This window comes from Eptatretus burgeri, chromosome 3 (assembly GCF_056783735.1).
Source record: "Eptatretus burgeri isolate ZD-2024b chromosome 3, Ebu_testis_v1, whole genome shotgun sequence".
NCBI classification, from domain to species: Eukaryota; Metazoa; Chordata; class Myxini; order Myxiniformes; family Myxinidae; genus Eptatretus; species Eptatretus burgeri.
In genome coordinates, this window is record NC_140963.1 from 44,748,354 (window position 1) to 44,768,343 (window position 19,990).

Sequence of the window (19,990 nt, forward strand, 5' to 3'; positions counted from 1 at the left end):
AGGAGGAAAAACAACTCAGTCTTCAAGTTGCCCTGAAATCTGGCAAGTATGGCGGCACCAACCTGCAACATTGACAGGGGCACTGGCAAAGCAAAGCTCCTGCACAAGTGCTGGCTCATTGTCTGGGATGAGTGTGCAATGTCTCACAACACTGCCTTTGAAGCTCTTGATCGCACCATGCATGATCTTCAACATAATGACAGAAGAATGTGTGGAGTGACTCTGGTGTTGGCTGGGCATTTTCAACAGACATTGGCAGTCATTCCACATGGAACCAAATCTGATGAAATGCAGGCCTGCCTCAAAGCCTCATACATTTGGAACAACATTCAGCGACTCAGCCTAATGACCAACATGCGAGTGCTTCTAATAGGTGATTCATCTGCTGTGGTGGTTGCTGCAAGCCTGCTAAAACTGGGAAATGGAGCCATGGTATCTGAAAATCAAGATGGAACTGTCTCAAGGAACAAAATTGGGGAAAAACAGTTGCAACACTTCAACAATCATAAGACGCAGTATTTCCAAATGTTGCACATAACTTTCATGACTCCAAGTGGCTATGCCAAAGAGCCATCTTGGCAACGAAAAATGATGCAGCCAATTCCACAGTTTTCTGGCACTGTGCAAATGTACAAGACACAAATGAAGCAGTCCACTACCCCAAATAATTTCTTAACCCTCTTGAACCACCACATGTGCCTCCTCACAATCTGGAGCTCAATATCGGTGCACCCATTATGTTTCTCAGGAATCGGGACCCACCAACACTCTGCAATGGAACACATTTGGCTGTCAATAAGCTTATGTCACATGTTGTGTTGTACTTCAGCTGGTTGTCCGTTCCATCAGCTTCAGAAGGACACAGTTCAAGCCAATGAAACCTTTGCCGCCCATGTGAAGTGGGGCCATCGCCGTAAGATACAAAACACACAGGAAATGGCACTCTGTGTTGAGGTGTGGCAGTGATGGTCATGTTTAACCCTCAACCAGTCAAAAATCCCTGGGGGTTAGACACAGCAGGGTAAGCTTTGGTTATATTTGCTCTCTCCCACCTGTCTCTCTCTTTCTCTTTCCTCCCACCCACTCCTCTCTCTGTCTGTCTGTCTCCACCACACCCCCTATCTCTCTCTCCCTCCCCCCTCCTTTAGTATTCCCGTCAGCAAAGCGACAGGTGGTATTTGCTCATAATTAATAAAATGGTCTGGAGAATCACAAGGCACTGACGTTTTAGTCTATAATAAGAGTACAATTTTATTCCACTGCTCACTTTTAAGCATAAATGTACTCAACAATGTCAGTGTTGCATTTTATTCCAAGATACAATTGGCCTGTAATGTTCAAATTTAATGCAATCAAACTGTGTCCAAGTAATATTATAAACAAGAATGACAGATTGAAAACTTCACGTACAAGAATTTTGGTGAGAAGATAAACTGGTTTTGGTGGCCAATTCAGCGAGAAGATCTGAATAGATGGTACAACTGGTAGAACACGAAGCTGCACGTGAGAACTGTTCTGCCATCAATGCCTGTTCAACTTTCCAGTCACCATGGTCCACTTCTGCTTGAAACCGATCGACCAAGTCCTTCCAAGCATCTCCGGATTTGCTTTGTCTGGATGGTGTTGAGGCCTGGATTTCTGCAGTTTTACGAATGAGCTCTGCTCGATAAGCTGCACGTAGCTTTGGGTAGATTTTAGTGGCTTGTGAGAGAACAACTGGTGGCAGCTGCCAGAACAAGGAATCCCACAGATTGGGCGGAATAGTCGCAATGAGGCTTGAAGTCACTGGGTCAAATGAAGGGTCCATGGCTGTGGTGGCAGAGGAACAAAGAGCTGAAAGTGCAGTTGGCATCCTTGACAAACAGTGCAGGCCTGCTTCAAAACTCAGCTTGCCTGCCTCAATCTGCCCTTTATTGCCATCACTCTCAGATCCATGGGAAGGACCTTGGTTTAGGACACGAGAAAGCTGCAAAAGCCGATCGCGTAGTGCGAGACCAAAGGCCTGAAGGAATGGAGAAGGGGCTGCAGTGTCCATGGCCCGATGTGGAGTATCTGCTGATCGCAATAGTTGCAATGTTGCAGTTTTGCGAGCTTCCCGAGCAACCTGTTGGAAGGAGCAAAAACATTGGCTGGTACATTTACTAAGTCCTAAGTGTGGTACTCAAGACTGATTGTTGATTTGTACTTGCCACCTGAAATATCGTACACGCGCAGTACATTCACACACCACCGCCACATACTTACCATCTCCAGATCAAATATTTGTGGGTCGAGGCCCAGTTCCTGCAAGACTACTTTCTGCACCAACCAATCATTAAGGTCCTGAGGCCACCCCATGCCAGCCTGTAATGATGGCACCAACAAGGAGAGGGCAAGCAAGCGGCGGGCGTGTGCCAGGTGGGCAAACTTGAGCTGCAAAGGGTGGTGGCGAAGAGCCCAGTCCACAGCCCTACGAAGCCTTGGCCTTGTCTGACAGTAGGAGTAGACTTTCTGTTGATCACAGAAGAATAACACATATCACGTTAAAAGCCTTAAGATTTAATACCCTCCAAGGGTAACATTTGTTATTTTTAGCAAGTGTTGCGTTAATTGAAAAAAAGTCCTGCACTGGGGTTTTCGATGATCCTTCACCGAAAGTAATAAATGCATGCCAATCTGCAGCCTTCTTTCGTTAACGGCCACAATTATTCCCACCTTTATTTGGCCCAACTCTTTCATAAACCAGCTGGACAGGCCTGACACTCAACTCAGGAGTTAAAGCAGGAATTTGGAATTTGTTCAGAGCACCGGCAATAGCTCACCTACCTTTGCGAAGGACACCATGGGATCCTTAATGTCCAGCAACTAATGATGGTGGATGGGACACGAAGCTGAACGTCCATCCGAGGGACGGCACGCATATTGACGAATCACCCTGCCTGTGAAACACCGTTATTACAGTTTATAGCTGAGTCAGGATTCTAACCCAGGCTAGTGTGCGTACCTCCAGGTCACCCTGTTAGCCCCTCCAATCAGCAGTGATTTGGTAAAAAAATATATATATATACTAGAAGTATTTCTATATTTTTATAGAGGAAGAGAGAAAGGAAGATAGAGAGGAAGAGTTCAATTTATCTGATACATGAGAAAAAAAAAGTCTACAGACAACGAATAGGAATGGCCAGACTGAGTGGGCTGTGCAAGCACAGATCATGGAGTCCATGGTCTTAAGTTTGGCCGATGTTTTGAAAAGAAGAGATGTATGTATATTGTATACATGTAATCACCTATTAACAAAATAAAGTTTTGAGAGAGGAGAAGAGAGGAGGGGAAGGAGGAGGAGGGGAAGGAGGAGGAGGAGAATAGGAGATGAGGAGAAAAGGGAGGAGGGGAGAAGTAGGTGAAGGAGAGAGAGGAGGGGAAGGAGAGAAAGGGGGGGGGGAGAGTCTGGAAGAAGAACGCCGGGGAAATGCAATCATCTTTTGCAATGTGCAATGCATGCAATCAGAACGCCGGGAAATACATATGTTTGTACAAAGATGAATGTTGTGTTGAGAAAAAAAAAGAGTACTTAAAATTTGAACTCAAAAATGTTTTGTTTTTTTTTGCTGTGGAAAATGGTGGGAATATGGTAGCGTACAGGAAATATGGTGTCAGCGAGAAATGTGTTTGGGAAAGCGACGGATACGTTGCAGACGACGGCACCAAGAAAACCAAAAAGGCTCACAGTGGCTGCAAAACTAAGTGGACAAACATTGAGTACTTGTATTTCATTAAGTGACAGGTGTTTGTTTGTTACCCCAGGCACGCGAAGTGAAAAGTGGGATTAAGCAATTGGTTCATATCCGTCAGTCTGTCTGTCTTATAAGTTTATGGTCGAGGAACAACTTATTTAAATTGAACGTTAAATTTTAAACTGGAATTGGAACATGAATAGGAAGACAAGTTTGCCGTTTAACAGTCTGGTACTTCAGCTCTGAATATGTCCTGATTGCACATGCACAGAGAGGAGTGACATAATATCTTTACTCTGTCTGCCTGCCTGGCAGTCAAACAAAATTGAAAATCATTCCAAACAGGAACATTACCGTTTCTAAGGACGTTATAAAGGACACAAAAAAACAGGCACGGATAACTAATGTAACGTGTTTGATAGGGTGATGTAATAGACACTGGGTAAAACTGCGGTAAAACCCAGAATCTATTTATTTATACGCCTTGAAACGTCTTTAAACCTTTATTTAAACTGAATGATAAGCTTGAACACTCAAACACAAATCGCCTTCATTATATTTCCAGGAACCATTTTATATATCGGTATACAGCATGAGTGGGTGCAGTAGTGGGGTGAAGAAGAGGCCGCCTGTATGGCTATGTACGATGCCAATTGATGCTGCGTTCTATGGTGATAAAGCCTCCATCTCCTAAACTGCGACTCAATGTTGTCTTAGTACAGTGTACAGGTGTGATTTATAAGACTGTTTTCAGAGTGCCAAACTTCTGGATTTTAAAAATTATTATTTTATTAGCGAACGCAGTGAGCTTCATACTTAAGGCGCGCACGTGAGAGAATAGGAAACAACAACAACAACAACAACAACAACACAATACTCCTGGCTAGTTGGAATCCGTGTCGTTAGCTACGACCTTATGCTTCCGGTTGTTGTTAAACGCTGTGCGGTGTATAAACACGATTGGGTTTTATTTCTATCTTGTGAATATTACTTAACGCGTGCACATGAGAGAATAGGAAACAACAAAAACAACACAATACCGTGGCATTTGTGAATCCGTGTCGTTCCCTATGACCATTTTGCTTCCGTTTTTTTTTTTGCTTCTGGTTTTTTTTGTTTCAGGTTTTTTTCATGGGGAATGATGCATGCTGGGAGATCATGACCGGAAGTGTTTATTTATTTATTCAATTATTTTTTTCCCAAAGTTAATTTTAGCGAATGCAGTGACCTTCATACTTAACGCGTGAACGTGAGAGAATAGGAAACAACAACAACAACAACAAGAACAACAACAACAACAACACAATACTCCTGGCTCGTTGGAATCCGTGTCGTTAGTTATGACCTTTTGCTTCCGGTTGTTGTTAAACGCTGTGCGGTGTATAAACACGATTGGGTTTTATTTCTATCTTGTGAATATTACTTAACGCGTGCACATGAGAGAATAGGAAACAACAAAAACAACCATCCCCTATGTCTGGCTGTGTCTGTGCCAGTGGGGTTCCTTGGGTTCCCATCGTAGCAGCGTTCATGAGCAGCATCGGTGTCCCAAATGACTCAGATTGCTGCTGAGCCGTATCCATCGCTCGAGCCTGATCGACTACCTTGTCAAGAGTGGGTTGCGCTTTCTCTAGTAAGCGTTGCCGTATGTGGGCTGATCTGAGTCCTTGGATGAATGCCTCCCGTGTCGCTTCCTTTCGGTGTTCCTCGGCGCTTACGGCCCGGAAGCTGCCGTCTTTTCCCAGCTGATTCAGAGCTTGCAGGAACTGATCGATTGTCTCCCCGGCTGCTTGCTTGCGTGTGTTGAGAAGATGTCGTATGTATACCTCGTTCTTGGGCTTCACGTAGAGCGCCTGCAGTACGTCAATCGCTGCTTCGTAAGTGTCGCACCCCGAGAAGAGCCTGTACACGCCGGGCGAGACATGATTCACGAGAGCGGCAAATTTGTCAGCTCCCTCCGCGATGATGGTCAGATAGTGTGAGAAGGAACAGAACCAATGTGACCATTTCATTTCTGCGTCAGTCGCGTTCGGGTCTGCGTCGAACCTCTCTGGTTTGTAGATCTTGTCCATCTTTGGTTGAGAGAGCCGAGAAAATCAAATGGAATAAATTGAAATGAGAGCGAGAGAAGAACCTTCAGAGTTTAGGCTTTATTCCATTTGATTGGAGCCGCTTCTGTGGGCACACCGGGGAATACAGGTTCAGCTAGGAGTACATAAGCAGTAACGTATACATGTGCAGTTAACCATTGCAGACAATCCGCGTAAGCACGGAGTTCGATATAATCTCCATTCTCACCAGTCAATGAGCACCTTCAGTTAACGAGCATCAAGTGGACAGCCGATGTCAATAGCAATGCCCCGGGGACAATCACTCGTGCCGCAGAGAGACCTCCCCTTATACGCGAGACGCACAACATGTGATCCCGCGTCATGTCCCTCAATTCACGTTAATTCACCACAAATGCCCTGGCAATTGTGAATCCGTGTCGTTGCCTATGACCAGTTTGCTTCCGTTTTTTTTTTTTTGCTTCTGGTTTTTTTCATGGGGAATGATGCATGCTGGGAGATAATGACCGGAAGTTTTTATTTATTATTTGGATTCCACACACACACACACACACACACACACACACACACACACACACACAGACACACACAGACACACACACACACACACACACACACACACACACACACACACACACACACACACACACACACACACACACACACACACACACACACACACACACACACACGATATCTCTTATTGTCGGGTTTTCTGGCTGTTTGTCTGTGTGTGTGTGTCTGCAACGCGAGGCTCCACAGCACGAACCAGCGAACAGATTTCGATGAAACTTTGTCAAAAGGAGGAATGTATACTGGGAATGTGCGAGTTTGAATTTCGTTGCCTAGCAACCACCCGTTGCTGTACAGCGGCCGAAAAACCACGTACAGTATTTTCAATAATTGTCCTTTAGTTTGAATGTAGAGAATCGAGACTTCGGAATTAAACACTTCGAGATATTTAGAAAATTTTACTCGAGCTGATTTTTGATTGAGGTTTTATTTTTCAAATGGTAGTCCTTCAAAAATCGGGTGTCTATTTACCGTCATTTAAGGTGTGTATACAGTGTTTGTAAGGAACTACACCGTCGTTCCACCTTCGATCTCTCATCGATCCAAACGTTATTGACCAAAGTGAAAAGGATCCAAAATAAATGGAATCACCGGCATTTCTGTCTTTGTGGATTTCTAATAATATGTTTATTTATTTACCGAAAACGATTTCCCACCCACACACCACCTCCAATTATTTATTTACCGAAAACGATTTCCCATCCACACACCACCTCCAATTATTTATTTACCGAAAACGATTCCACGACCCACACACCACCTCCAATTATTTATTATTTAAAGTGGGAGTGGCGTAGGAAAAATATTGTGTGGATCAGGTGTGGTCAAACAAGAGCATTGAGAGAAGTTTATCGGGTTTTCCGTGTGTGTGTGTGTGTGTGTGTGTGTGTGTGTGTGTGTGTGTGTGTGTGTGTGTGTGTGTGTGTGTGTGTGTGTGTGTGTGTGTGTGTGTGTGTGTGTGTGTGTGTGTGTGTGTGTGTGTGTGTGTGTGTGTGTGTGTGTGTGTGTGTGTGTGTGTGTGTGTGTGTGTGTGCAACGTGAGGCTCCACAGCACAAACCAGCAAACCGATTATTTTTCAAATGGTAGTCCTTCAAAAATAGGGTCTATTTACCGTCATTTTTTATGAGGAGTGCCATTTGGCAAAATACGCAATAGGAAAAATCTTGCCAGGCAGAGGAACAATTGTATGTGAACCAATACGTCTTGGCAATGAATCTTCGTCGGTGGATCGGTCAGAATGAAAAGCATCGTATCCAGCGCTTCGATCCCAGCGAATCCCTTGTTTAATTATTATTTTCCTAAAGTTAATTTTATACTTCCAAAAGTGATTTTGTTCATGACAGGAAGTGTTTATTTTGTATTTAACATTACCGGGAGCGATTTTGAAACTCTTTCCGGAACTTTTAATTTCTTTTATTCTTGACCAGAAGTGATCGTTTATTTATTCAATCATTTTTTTCCCAAAGTTAATTTTAATAAAGATATCTCCCGCATCATCAAAAAATATTTTTTAATCGTGATTTACATTATTTGATCGCTGATCCCGAATCCAGGCCGAAGTAACCGGAAATTGCGTCAAAATCATCAGCTGTGCGGCGCTTACATGTATCACGGTATAGTTGGCAAGTATACAGTTGTGAACAAGTTTTATGTAAAGTCAGAAGCGAATGCAAGAAGAATTCTATGTTCGCTTCTCGGCTTTGCCTGTTCCATATTAAAATTGAAGTATACATTTGAACACTACGTGGGGCATCGTGTTCAAAGAACTCTCTCGTGTTTATTAAGCAGAAGTGAACTGCAAACAAAATTGTGATCTAATGTGCTATGAGCTAATACTGATAATGATTCTTCCGCTTGTTATAAATAATAAATATGCTTGCTCGTTTTAAAGAATTACCATGGGCAGCAATGTGTTGCATCAGTGCTAGGGAGGAATTCACACATCCATTGTTCTGACTGACAGTTTTGCGAACCACCATTAGTTTATCTCGCTTTGTTTCTCCTCCAAATCAACTTGTATAATATGAATAAAGGAAAGAAAATAGGGAAATTAGCCAACTCGACTTATAGGTTGACGGATATGGTGCAAGCATTCCCCAATAAACAAATTTTGTGTGAAAAAAAAAGATTGTAAAGAAATAAGAACTATTTAAAAATAAAGAAATGCTGGCTCCTCCATGAGCCTCGACTTTATATACAAAATTAATAGATAATACCGCACCTCCATGTGCCGTGCCCAAGTGAATGCCCGGACAACCTGTACCTCTCCTCGAGGCCTGGCTCCAGCCAGAACATGGACAAAGGATCTGACATCAGCACCCAAGGATGGCATTACATCACCTGTGTGTAATTGACATTGACAAAATAGATAAGATATCTGACCACTGATATAACACTCATCACTTTACATCACACAAATGATGACGTTAAATCAAAAGTTTGACAACGGCAACCAATAGGTGCTGGTACACGTCAAAAGTGTGACATGTACCAGCACATCAGATGCACGTCGTCCAATCAATATTTGGAGTTTCACACAGAACATGTCGTTGCTTTTATACGAGATTTACCACAAAATTAATTCAATTTTATATACCTCGGTAACAGTAAATTGTTTCTAAAATCATTTGGTTTGTAAGAGTCAGTCCCAGAGTGAATGAGTTCACCAAATTATTCTTGCAGATTAACTTCCTTCCTATTTTTCCAAATGTACTTTTTCCTGCCCATTCATCATTTTAAAGGGAATTAAATTTAAAGGGAATTAAGGGAATTTATGTGCCTGGGTTGGACAGCTCACACAAAGATGAGCTGTCCAACACAGATACACACATCTAAGCTATCCTGCAAACCCACTATCATAGTTGTGCAACAAAACAAACATGGAAAATTTGTTAAAGCTTTCAAATGATACCAAATTAATGTTACATTCACATTTATTTTGCATTATTATTGCATCTTCCTTGCTGATGGAATAGTACATGTACATCCACAAAATATTACCTGAAAGACAGGTAATGTCTCAATGGGCAACAACAATTTATCAAATTCAATCAGATTTTATTATCACGCTTGTGAAAAGCAAATTTTCAATGTGATCCTATCAATTTGGACCCCAGGTATCCAAAGGTGACCCAAACAGCTGATCCCTCAGTGTCAGGTGAGATCAAATAGTACGTCAGCTTTCAAATTGTTTTAAACATCATCATGTTTGGTATCAACATAAACAGTGTGAGAATACAAAACACTTTAGTGCCATTTTTGACTCGTTTTAGTCTAATTTTGCCTAATTTTAAATTCAGAAAGGGTAATTAGGTAAATCGAACTAAAATACACAATTTGGTGTCTGGCTGTTTGTCTGACCGCAATACATTCGGTCGTTACTTATCTATTCTCAACCACACTTTCCAGGGAGATGAAGGGTTCCGCGACGGAGGTTGTAGCGACCTAACGTGCCCTTCTCCTCAAGGGGGATTTCCGCCTTGGACGAACTCCGTCTTAAGGCGGATAAATGGCTCAGCTCGGCATTTTGTGGGGAAGTAAAAATTATTATACCGACTGGAAATAAAAACTATTAGAACCACAAACTATTCTGTCAATTCTTTCCAACACATGATTACCATTTTAAACAAACAGTTACTACTGTCAGTTTGTTTTTTTTAAACAGTCGTCACTGAAAGAAATTTGGAGCAAACCAGAGGTGTGTTCCATTACCCAGGAGCTTGCTATCACTTGCCAAGCCAGCCGTTCAATACCAACCGTTTCAATGGATTGCTTAAGGCACTTGGCGAGCGCTCTACAAGCTGATTGGTGATGGAACACACACCCGACATCCTTGAGGCATTCTATGCTTATCACATTCCCCAGAGACCAACGGATCCGAGCTGTCTCAACTTGCTCGGCCTCTAGATAAGGTACTCAAATGAATCTTTATGCATAAATGATAAATCCCCATTTCCTGTCCAATTTTATAGACACAAGATTTTGTTGACTGTACATGGACTGTTTATTAACACATCTTGGGGTCTCATATGTCATTTCTCCCAGCCAAGGCTTCAAGTGTGACGTGCGATATTGCTACCGACACGATTACGGCCCAATTGTGACCTTTATTTGATGCATAAACTCATTCATAATGCACACTAACATCTAAGCTGTCCAACTTGGTTTCAAATCTTGACAGGGTAATTCATCAACGTGTGCCGTCCATCACATGGACATTAATATGGGCGTCCCGTCTGCAGACATAAGTTGGTGGATGTTAAAGATCCCAGGGTGTCCTTCACGAAGAGTGGGCGAACCATGAACAAATTCCAAATTCCTGCTGCAACTTCAGTCGAATGTGAAGCCTGGACAGCTGGTTTGTCAAAGACTTGGGACAAGATAAACTATTCATAGTTTGCAAAGAAGTGGTATTTATTCATGAATAAATACCACTTCTTTGCAAAGCAATTTTGTACAAAGATTATTTGCCCGAATATGTATTTCTCCATTTTCAGATAATGGACCCCATGTGTATTCCGTCGAAGTGACACTGGGGACAAACAACTGTCCCCACTCAAGCAATAATTCCACTCACAAACCCATAAGTCAGGACTTTGACACGGGCATGGTGATTCAAGTAGTTGGGTGAAATGAAAGTAAAATTTGACACCAAATATCCTGAACCATGGAGAGAAAACGGCATGATGGCATGTGTCATGTCAGAGAAAATCCTTGGGCAACAAGCTACACGGGGCAGAAGTCAAAAGCAAAACAAACAACTAGATTACTGGAGAGTTCATACAACATCTTACCCCACGCATACTTGAGAAAAAGGACATGGGAAGGGTCTTTTAAACTCTTCCTTTACATTTCTGAGCACGATCCATATTTCCTACGAGCCATTTCGTTTAAATTTTGATATTCCACAAAGTTGAGAGCACGAGCAGCACATTTGATTGGTCGAGATTGCGAAATATTGTTGTGGGGCTGGGTATCGGTGGCGAGCACGACCGCGACAGGGAGCAGTAGCGTCGGCTCCACCGAACACACCGGAATTTAGGTCGTTTCCCTCGGATAAGTCCGAAAGGCACGGGTCCCTTATAGGACCATGAATCGCCAATAATTCAACCACATGGGGTAGGGTTGATTGCCAAACTTCGATATACCTAAGTACCCACGCAGCAAGCAAGCCTGGGGTTGGCGTAGTGGTTAGGGTAGCGACTTGGGATCCAAAAGGTCCAGAGTTCAAGCCCCGTTGGCCGCTTGAATTAATACCCACTAGGAGGTTGACTCAGCCTGTCATCTTTCAGAGGTCAGCGAAGTGAGTACCAGTGTACTGGGCCCAGAGTATGCCCCGGTTAGAATAGGTGTACCATATCCCTGTGTCGTAAGAGGCGACCAGGGTTGTGTCAGGAAGGGCATCCGGCGTAAACCCTGTGCCAAATCATTATGCGGATCATAACGGATGATCCGCTGTGGCAACCCCTAATGGGAGCAGCCGAAAGAAGAAGAAGAAGACCCACGCGGCAAGCTACTGGGGAATTCACACCCTCGACAGGCGTCGTGCGGAACGAGCCGTAACCGTGCTCGAACCGTGTGTAACCTGAGCAGATGGTTACCGAGTCCCGTTGGTCCAAATGAACAATTTACTGTTTCGATATTTCTCAACACACACCATGCTTAACCAATGGCAGAAATGAGAAAGAACGAGCTGGTACATTCAACAAGAGGGGAATTTATTTACAATAGGCAATAATCAGGAAGGGAGACAGAGAGCAGAGTTACAACCGAATAAAAGCAATGCAACCAATGTACAATGAAAAACACTTAATCAATCCTACTTAAAGAAGGGGCCCACGGACACAAACACATACATACACACACACACACACACCCAAACACACACACACACACACACACGCTCACAATGAAACACACATACACACGCACACAATGACACACACACACACACATGCACACACACGCCACGCACACACACACACACACACACACACACACACACACACACGCACACACACACGCCACGCACACGCGCGCACACACACACACACGCATACACACACACACACACACACTTATGGACGTCGATTGGTGGGGGACGGGGTGGACATGTCCCCCCCCCACTGTTTATCAAGGGGGGGACAACATATCGATTGTCCCCCCTACCCACTTTTTCATTGAACGTAAGTTACGTAACACAAAACGAGCTGCTCTAGTACAACCAGGCCCAGATGCTCCTCAAATACAAGAATAAATTTTTAAATCTCGATTAAAGTTTTATTGGTCTATTATAGTTCTATTAAATATGACAGGTTAATAATTCACCATTGAGAATCTGTGCTTCCCAAGCCATTGTCTCCCACCGGCCAAGCGTTCATAGCGACGTCGCTTTTTGATCCTTCGATGTCAGCTCTTCCTATCATTGCGAAGCAGAATTAGCCAAGCGTTGGATTGTTCACTCACTAACAGGGAACGTGACCTGGGCATTTTGAGGTATATTGGGACGATTTCGGACTTTGTATCGTCATTTTATGAGTGTTTAAAGAAATCACGGCTTCATGGCCCGGAGCGCCACGCCTCGGAAGTGTTAGGCCGCAACGGCTCGGGGCCCCTTTAGCGCCCAAAAATGGTTTATTTCACCTTTCTAACTTATATCGCACTATACTAAAACAAAACGTCTGTGCACGCACTATACTTAAACAAAGGCACGCGGTTTCAAAGTTGTGTTTTTTGGGGGTTTTTTTGCACGTACGGGCACGCACGTACGGCCACGCACATATGGGCACACACTAGTGGAAATGATGAACGTATTTACAAATCAACAAACTATGTACAATAATTGGAAAGAAGAGAGTGCACGTCCGGACGGCAACAGATCTTAATCCCTCGTCTCCTGGTCTCGTGGTTTGTGAGAGGTAAAGAATTAGATAAATGTTCACATTACAACTGATTTTAGCTCATTCCTTTGGTGAACCCTTTTGATGGCATGCAAATCAAGAACACAATCTTAAACGACGACGCTAACTATGAACCAATAATATCATAATCATCGCACTCAACTTTAGCCCATTGGTTTATTAAATGCAGATTAAATAAAATGATGAATATTAATAATCCCAGGTAATAAAATACCAGGGTATCTGACACTAACCAAAAGTAATAAAACTAATAAGCACGTAGCCGGGAACTAAGCGAGGAATGGAATGCTAAATTGGGAGCTCAGATGAGAAATTAACAACTGAACTCGTATCGGCGCTCTTTTAGTAATACATGTGCTACGCAAAGCTTATCACATGTCAACATTGTGCCTGGAGGTATAGTGACCTCGCCAAAAGTATGTTGACCTTAAAAATGCCCTGTTACACAAAAAATACCCCTTATAATTCACATGTCAAAATTTATTCAACTGAAATGTAATTCCCTTCTCGTTTCATAGAGGATATGGACATGAGAAAGTTTTTCGCGACAGCATCAAGTAGCACATCCCCGACCACTCTCCTGGAGCAATCAAGTTCCCAGAAAGAGGTGGACGATTCAAAGGAGAAGACAGCAGAAAAGGGTGCATGTGAGAGTACTCGGCCTAATTTACCAGATCAGCCTTTCCAACTTCATGATGTCAGTTGTATCCCAGTCCAAGTACTGCCAAACCGAAAGTTGAAGTTTCAACAACAGTGGGTCAAAGATTTTCCGTGGCTTCATTTTGATCAGAGCATCGGCGGTGTACTCTGTCACACCTGTACGGACGCTTCTCGTGAAAAACTTACCGAACTTGCCCGCTGTGCAGAAGACGCATTTGTCTCAAAGGGCTTTCGGAACTGGAAAAAAGGCTACAGAAAAATTCAGACAACACGAATGAACAAACACACATAGGCTTGGCTCTGAAAATCTGAAATGTCGCAGAAGTCAACCTGGTGTCCATGTGCAGCTGAGCAGCAAACTGCTAGAAGAACAAAGATCTGCATGGTCAGCGCTTCTGAAGATTATCACCTCACTGCAATATTTAGCCGAACAAAATTTTGCAATTCGTGGGAAGGATGCCTCTGAAGGGAATTTCAAAATGCTCTTACAGTTGCAGGCCGAGGATGATGTAAACCTCAAGACATGTCTGTCAAGGAAGACGACGTTCACAAGTGGAGAAATTGAGAACGATATTCTACAGTTGATGAGTCATGTCATCCTCAGAAATATCTGCAGTAACATGAATGAAATGTCCACTCAATTCGGATTCGTAACTGATGGAACACAAGATATTCAGGGTAATGAGCAGGAGTCGCTGTGTGTGCGCTATGTGACGGATTCCTTTGATGTTCAAGAAGATCTCATCAGCCTCCACCAAGTATCGTCACCAACAGGAGTATCACTTTGTAAGATGCTTCAGGATGTCCTAATTCGGTGTCAACTCCCTATTGAACACCTTAGAGCGCAGACTTATGATGGGGCAAGCAACATGTCCAGAAAGTACAAGGGCTGTCAAGCACAGCTAAAAAAACTCCAACCGCTGGCCAATTATGTTCACTGTGGAGCTCATGTCACCCAACTCACTACATCCGAAGCCCTACAAACTGCACCGTTCATAAGAGATGCCCTTGATTATGTCCAGGTACTCAGCAACATCTACAACAACATCTACAGCATCTGTACTTGAATATCCACGCTGACGATGCTGACACTCCTTGCCCGACACGCCTGAGGCCAATTTGCCCGACGCGTTCGTTAACTCTTTCTCCTGCAGTGAAATCGATATTGGATAACTATGAAGTGGTACTGGATGCCCTTCACCAAGCAAGTGATGACTTTGGTACGAACACGGCATCGTGAGCCAACGGTATTCGAAGCTGTCTTTCATCAGGAAAGTGTGTTCTCGGTCTGTTTGCATCATTGCCCGTTCTCCAATCCCTATAATACCTCAATAAGGCACTTCAGGGTTCACAAGTTACCATCTCTGGTATGCTTACTGCTGCAAAGGTAACTGCACAGAATCTCCAATGTCTCCGTACCGACCAGACGTTTAAGGAGGTTTTCGAAGCAGCACAACAGAAGCTCCAGCAGTGCCAACTAGATCCAGTGACCCTCCCTCGTAAGCACAAGCTTCCGAAGAGACTTGATGGAGGCACGCAGGAATACACTGCCAATTCTGCAGATGACGTATACAGAGTTGAATTTTTCAAAGTCATCGACGGCGCATCCGAGAACTTGAACGAGAACTTCACATCAACGACCTCATGGTGTATAGGGACTTGGGTGAAATGCTCCTGTCTGGGTCATTCAAACCACAAATAGTCCGCAAATATCCCGAACTGTCGGATTCCCTAGACTCCCCTAGAGCAAGAACTTGGCTTCTTTCGTCACCAGTTCAGTGGTTCATCTGTTGAGGATTACCGTAAGATATTTGTAGACATGGTGCCGGAAGTCCGTCGAATGTTCCCACAGGTAGAACGTTTGCTTCGGCTTCTATTGGTTTCCCCAGCAAGTTCATGCGAAGCTGAACGGTCACTCAGTGAACTCAGACGTATGAAGACTTGGTTACGTTCCCCAATGACCCAACAACGCCTCAACCATCTCATGATCTGTCATGTTCACCGAGATCGTCTGACTGCACTTGACCCCCAAGACATTGCTACAAAGTTTTTAACTGGATCGGCAGACAAGAGGGTCCATATTTTTTGGCAAGTTTTAAGGTAAGTTGACCGTACTCGTGTAATATCAATTTCATGTATGTCAGTCTAGTTTTCTGATAAACAATTATATATATATATATATATATATATATATATATATATATATATATATATATATATATATATATATATATATATACTGTAAAAATATATGAATATGTATTTCTTTGATGACATTATTTGATAAAAAGATGGTCGGTAGATGGTCAGATTAATTTAAGGGATTTGTGTGATCAGAAGACAGCTTGTCAACGAGCGTATAAAATCAAGAATTTGCAAGGGTGGACTTGCTGTGTCCACGCCGGCACGAAGTGGGCTTCGTGGTCTGGACATGCAATGTCTCCCCCACTTTTCAAAAGCAATCGACGCCCATGCACACACTTTAAGAAGCCATCGACGAACGTCCATCTTGTTTAGGGATCCTGAAATCATGAAAAGTAACCTCAGGTGGACGTTCTACAATCCCACTCTCGGAGAAACATTTTATATTTTCAAATAAAAAATACAAAAACACTTCATTTTAAACAATAAATCATTTTGTATTTTCTTCTTTGCATCTTGTGTTGATGAATTGTTGTGGTGTTGATGTGGTGCAGGTATCATGGGCTGAATGGCCTCCACCTGTGGCTGGGTTACTTGAGGCGACCTCCGTCGTCATGGTAACATGGTTCGGGCCCTTTATAATGTGCATGGAAGCCTGTGTTGGGCCGACTCCACGAGCACCCTCTGTCAATGGTAGGTGAGGAAGTTTGTGCTCCCTCACAACTACACAGGCTCAAACCCGAACACGGGGCGTCCTTTGTGTGATTGGAACAAAATTTAACTGACCATCGCTGTGCGACACAACACACACAGGCCCTCGGCACGGACATACACAGGCCCTCGGCACGGACATACACAGGCCCTCGGCACGGACATACACAGGCCCTCGGTACGGACATACACAGGCCCTCGGCACGGACATACACAGGCCCTCGGCACGGACATACACAGGCCCTCGGCACGGACACACACAGGCCCTCGGCACGGACATACACAGGCCCCCGGCACGGACACACACAGGCCCTCGGCACGGACATACACAGGCCCCCGGCACGGATACACACAGGCGCTCGGCACGGACACACACAGGCCCTCGGCACGGATACATATGAATATATCGGCATATCGGCAATCAATCAAACAGATTGAAATAAGCACGGACATACACAGGCCCTCGGCACGGACATACACAGGCCCGCCCACCGGATGCTCTGCCACGTCACTTCCCGAGCAACAACATCAACAGCATAACAACAAGCAAGGATTCCCCGAAATACAACCAATAATATTGACGGAAAGTGTTGTGACATCAACAACCACACAACCCAACCAACTCAACTGGGTGACGTGTCGGGAGGAGCCGATCACCCTCATCAACGTGTACTGTGTGCAGATTGAAATAAGCACGGATTTCTGTGCTCCGTTGCACCAACCGACTTTTATTTACGGATGTTTTCGTTTACACATAAAAACATTATTTAACTTCAAGAAACAAGAGTCGGATTAAGAAGATTGGAAACAGTTTATAAAGCTTTGTGTTACCATGACAACAATACAAGGGGCGTGGCTTCGCTCGTTTTTTTTGAAGCTTTGTGACGTCATAGAGGAGGGTGAGAGGTACAACGCACAGTTCGTCATCCCAGTTCATGTGAAGATCGTCGTCGTGTTCGAAGCAGCCATGTGGCCTCTTATCAGACTAATCTTAGCGTTTTTCTACTCGAAGGAGGTCGAGACTCGCCATTTACATCGGCACAATCATGGACAGGTGCAGGAGGCGTATTCACCCACCTGGACTGCAAACTTACCTCATCAGGTAAGTGGGAAGGAGAAGAGTTTGTGGTTTAAACGATGACTCGAGTAACATATCAATTTGATGACGACAGTATGTAGAGCAAGAGGAGGTTCAAAAGAGGAGAGCAGGTGATGAGACATTTTCACATCGTGATCATCCCGTGATGGATCATCTCAGGAAGTTTAATGTGGGAGTGAACTCGTCCACTTATCATCCATTGTCTCGACACAAGAGATCCCGACCACAAACCCTGTGTTCCATTGTTATAGGAAGGGGATTCCACGAGAGAACACCGCTCTGTTTGAAGGGATGTAAAGCCGGCTGTTCGGTGTGGAAACACTCGATTGTAATGGCGAAACAACTCGTAACAACCCTGAGGTTCTTCAAGACCTCGAAGTTCATAATCCCTGCTCATCATCATGGAAATGTGACCTTTATTGTTGTCGACCTTGAACATCAAGGTGCTGTCTGCACCATGAGGATGTTCCCTTGTCCGAGTTCACTGTCGACATTTGGACAGGTTTGTTTTCTGTACCAACACTGCTCGTGTCCGTATGCTCACAGATCGTCCGGAACAACGATCCACGACGGGTTCAAGTACAAGTGGACCGTGTGGAACTTTTTGAAACTGGAGTCCTCCTGATCCTCAGCACGTTGATCCTCATCAGGGTTTGGATGGCGTGGAAACATGCCCGGTCATTGGGGAGGAACAAAAGGAAAAAGTGTATTCATCTCTGGTAAGGAACCATTTGTTTCCCTTCTCTTTTAATGAGTTAATTAAAGGAAGAAAGAAAGGTCTTCACACTGTTTGTTGAAATGACATCATTTAGCTTCCTCTGATGTCCACCCAACCCCACCAGTCCTCTCCCCACCCCACCAGTCCTCTCCCCACCCCACCAGTCCTCTCCCCACCCCACCAGTCCTCTCCCGACCACACCAGTCCTCTCCCTACCCTACCAGTCCTCTCCCCACCCCACCAGTCCTCTCCCGACCACACCAGTCCTCTCCCTACCACACCAGTCCTCTCCCTACCACACCAGTCCTGTCCCTACCTCACCAGTCCTCTCCCCACCCCACCAGTCCTCTCCCCACCCTCCTCTCGCCATCCCACCAGTTCTCTCCCCACCCCACCAGTCCTCTCCCCTCATCCCCTCTCCTCCCCTCCCCTCCCATCCCCTCTCCCCCCCTCCCCTCCCATCCCCTCTTCTCCACTCCCACCCCTCTCCTACCATCCGCTCTCCTCCCATCCCCTCCCATCCCCTCTCCTCCTTGAGGCCGTCTCTCAGAGGAAAGGGGGATTGGAACGGCGTGCCATTGGTCGTGCTTGCCAGTAGCTCACACTGATTGGTTGTAAGTCCGTGACGCTGATTGGACGATCACGGATGCTCAAGTGGTGTTTAAGAAGGGAGAAAGGGGAGAGGAGGTTTTGGGGTTCTTCTGGGGACTTGACCTGAGACCACAGGTGTTACAGATTGTACTTGTTACACTCCTGCTAAGTGGACCCCCTCCCCCCCAGTGAACTGTTCTCGCCCCAAAATGACTGAATTTGTCGGACATTGTGAATAACTGTGTGGAAATCATTTGTTCAAATCATAAAAAAGCATTTTAATAGAATAACAAAGGATGTCGGGATGGTATGCCAAAGTGTGTAAACATGTTCGAGATGGTCACAATAAATCATCACGTGAAACCATCTCCACATCTTTCTTTGAATAATGATTGTGTCTTCAAATGACACTCACGCTCTCAATTTTGATTAAGAATCACACAAACACGTGCATGTGTGTTAGTGTGTGTGTGTATATTGTTGCGAATTCTGGCCCGCCTGACGTGGGATCGGCCGCGTACCTCTAATGGCAGCCGCGTCGCCCACCAGACAGACAATTCAGTCGTGACGCTCCTGGAACTACCGCCAGGAGCCAGTCATGGGTGGGGGTTTAACCTCACCACAAACCAGTCCGCATTCTATCCGCGTGAAATAGGGTAAATCGCCGAATGTCGATATACCTAAATACCCACGCGGGTAACCTACCGAGGGGTTGGACCACGCCGCAGGTCGGCTTAGGACATGAACCGCTTAAGCGGTTCGTTCCGTGCTACAGGGATAGCCGAGCGGTGTT

General features: G+C 44.6%; 1 protein-coding gene across 2 annotated transcripts in view; it reads right to left on the minus strand.

Annotated features, from left to right (window-relative positions):
* Positions 1-1,176: 1,176 nt before the first annotated feature.
* The window catches only part of LOC147029791 (uncharacterized), a 23,284-nt gene continuing 4,470 nt past the window's right edge, over positions 1,177-19,990 (minus strand). Inside the window, exons 1-4 of one of the 2 annotated variants that reach the window (XM_085873114.1) lie at positions 6,012-6,198; positions 5,318-5,888; positions 2,245-2,490; positions 1,177-2,104 (exon numbers count right to left, since the gene is read on the minus strand). In XM_085873114.1, the coding sequence (XP_085729240.1) occupies positions 1,403-2,104; positions 2,245-2,490; positions 5,318-5,785 (1,416 nt within the window). In that variant the 5' untranslated portion in view covers positions 5,786-5,888; positions 6,012-6,198 and the 3' untranslated portion in view covers positions 1,177-1,402. Of the gene's footprint in view, positions 2,105-2,244; positions 2,491-5,317; positions 5,889-6,011; positions 6,199-8,577; positions 8,697-19,990 lie in introns of those variants that run through there. The other variant, XM_085873115.1, reaches the window with a different exon arrangement.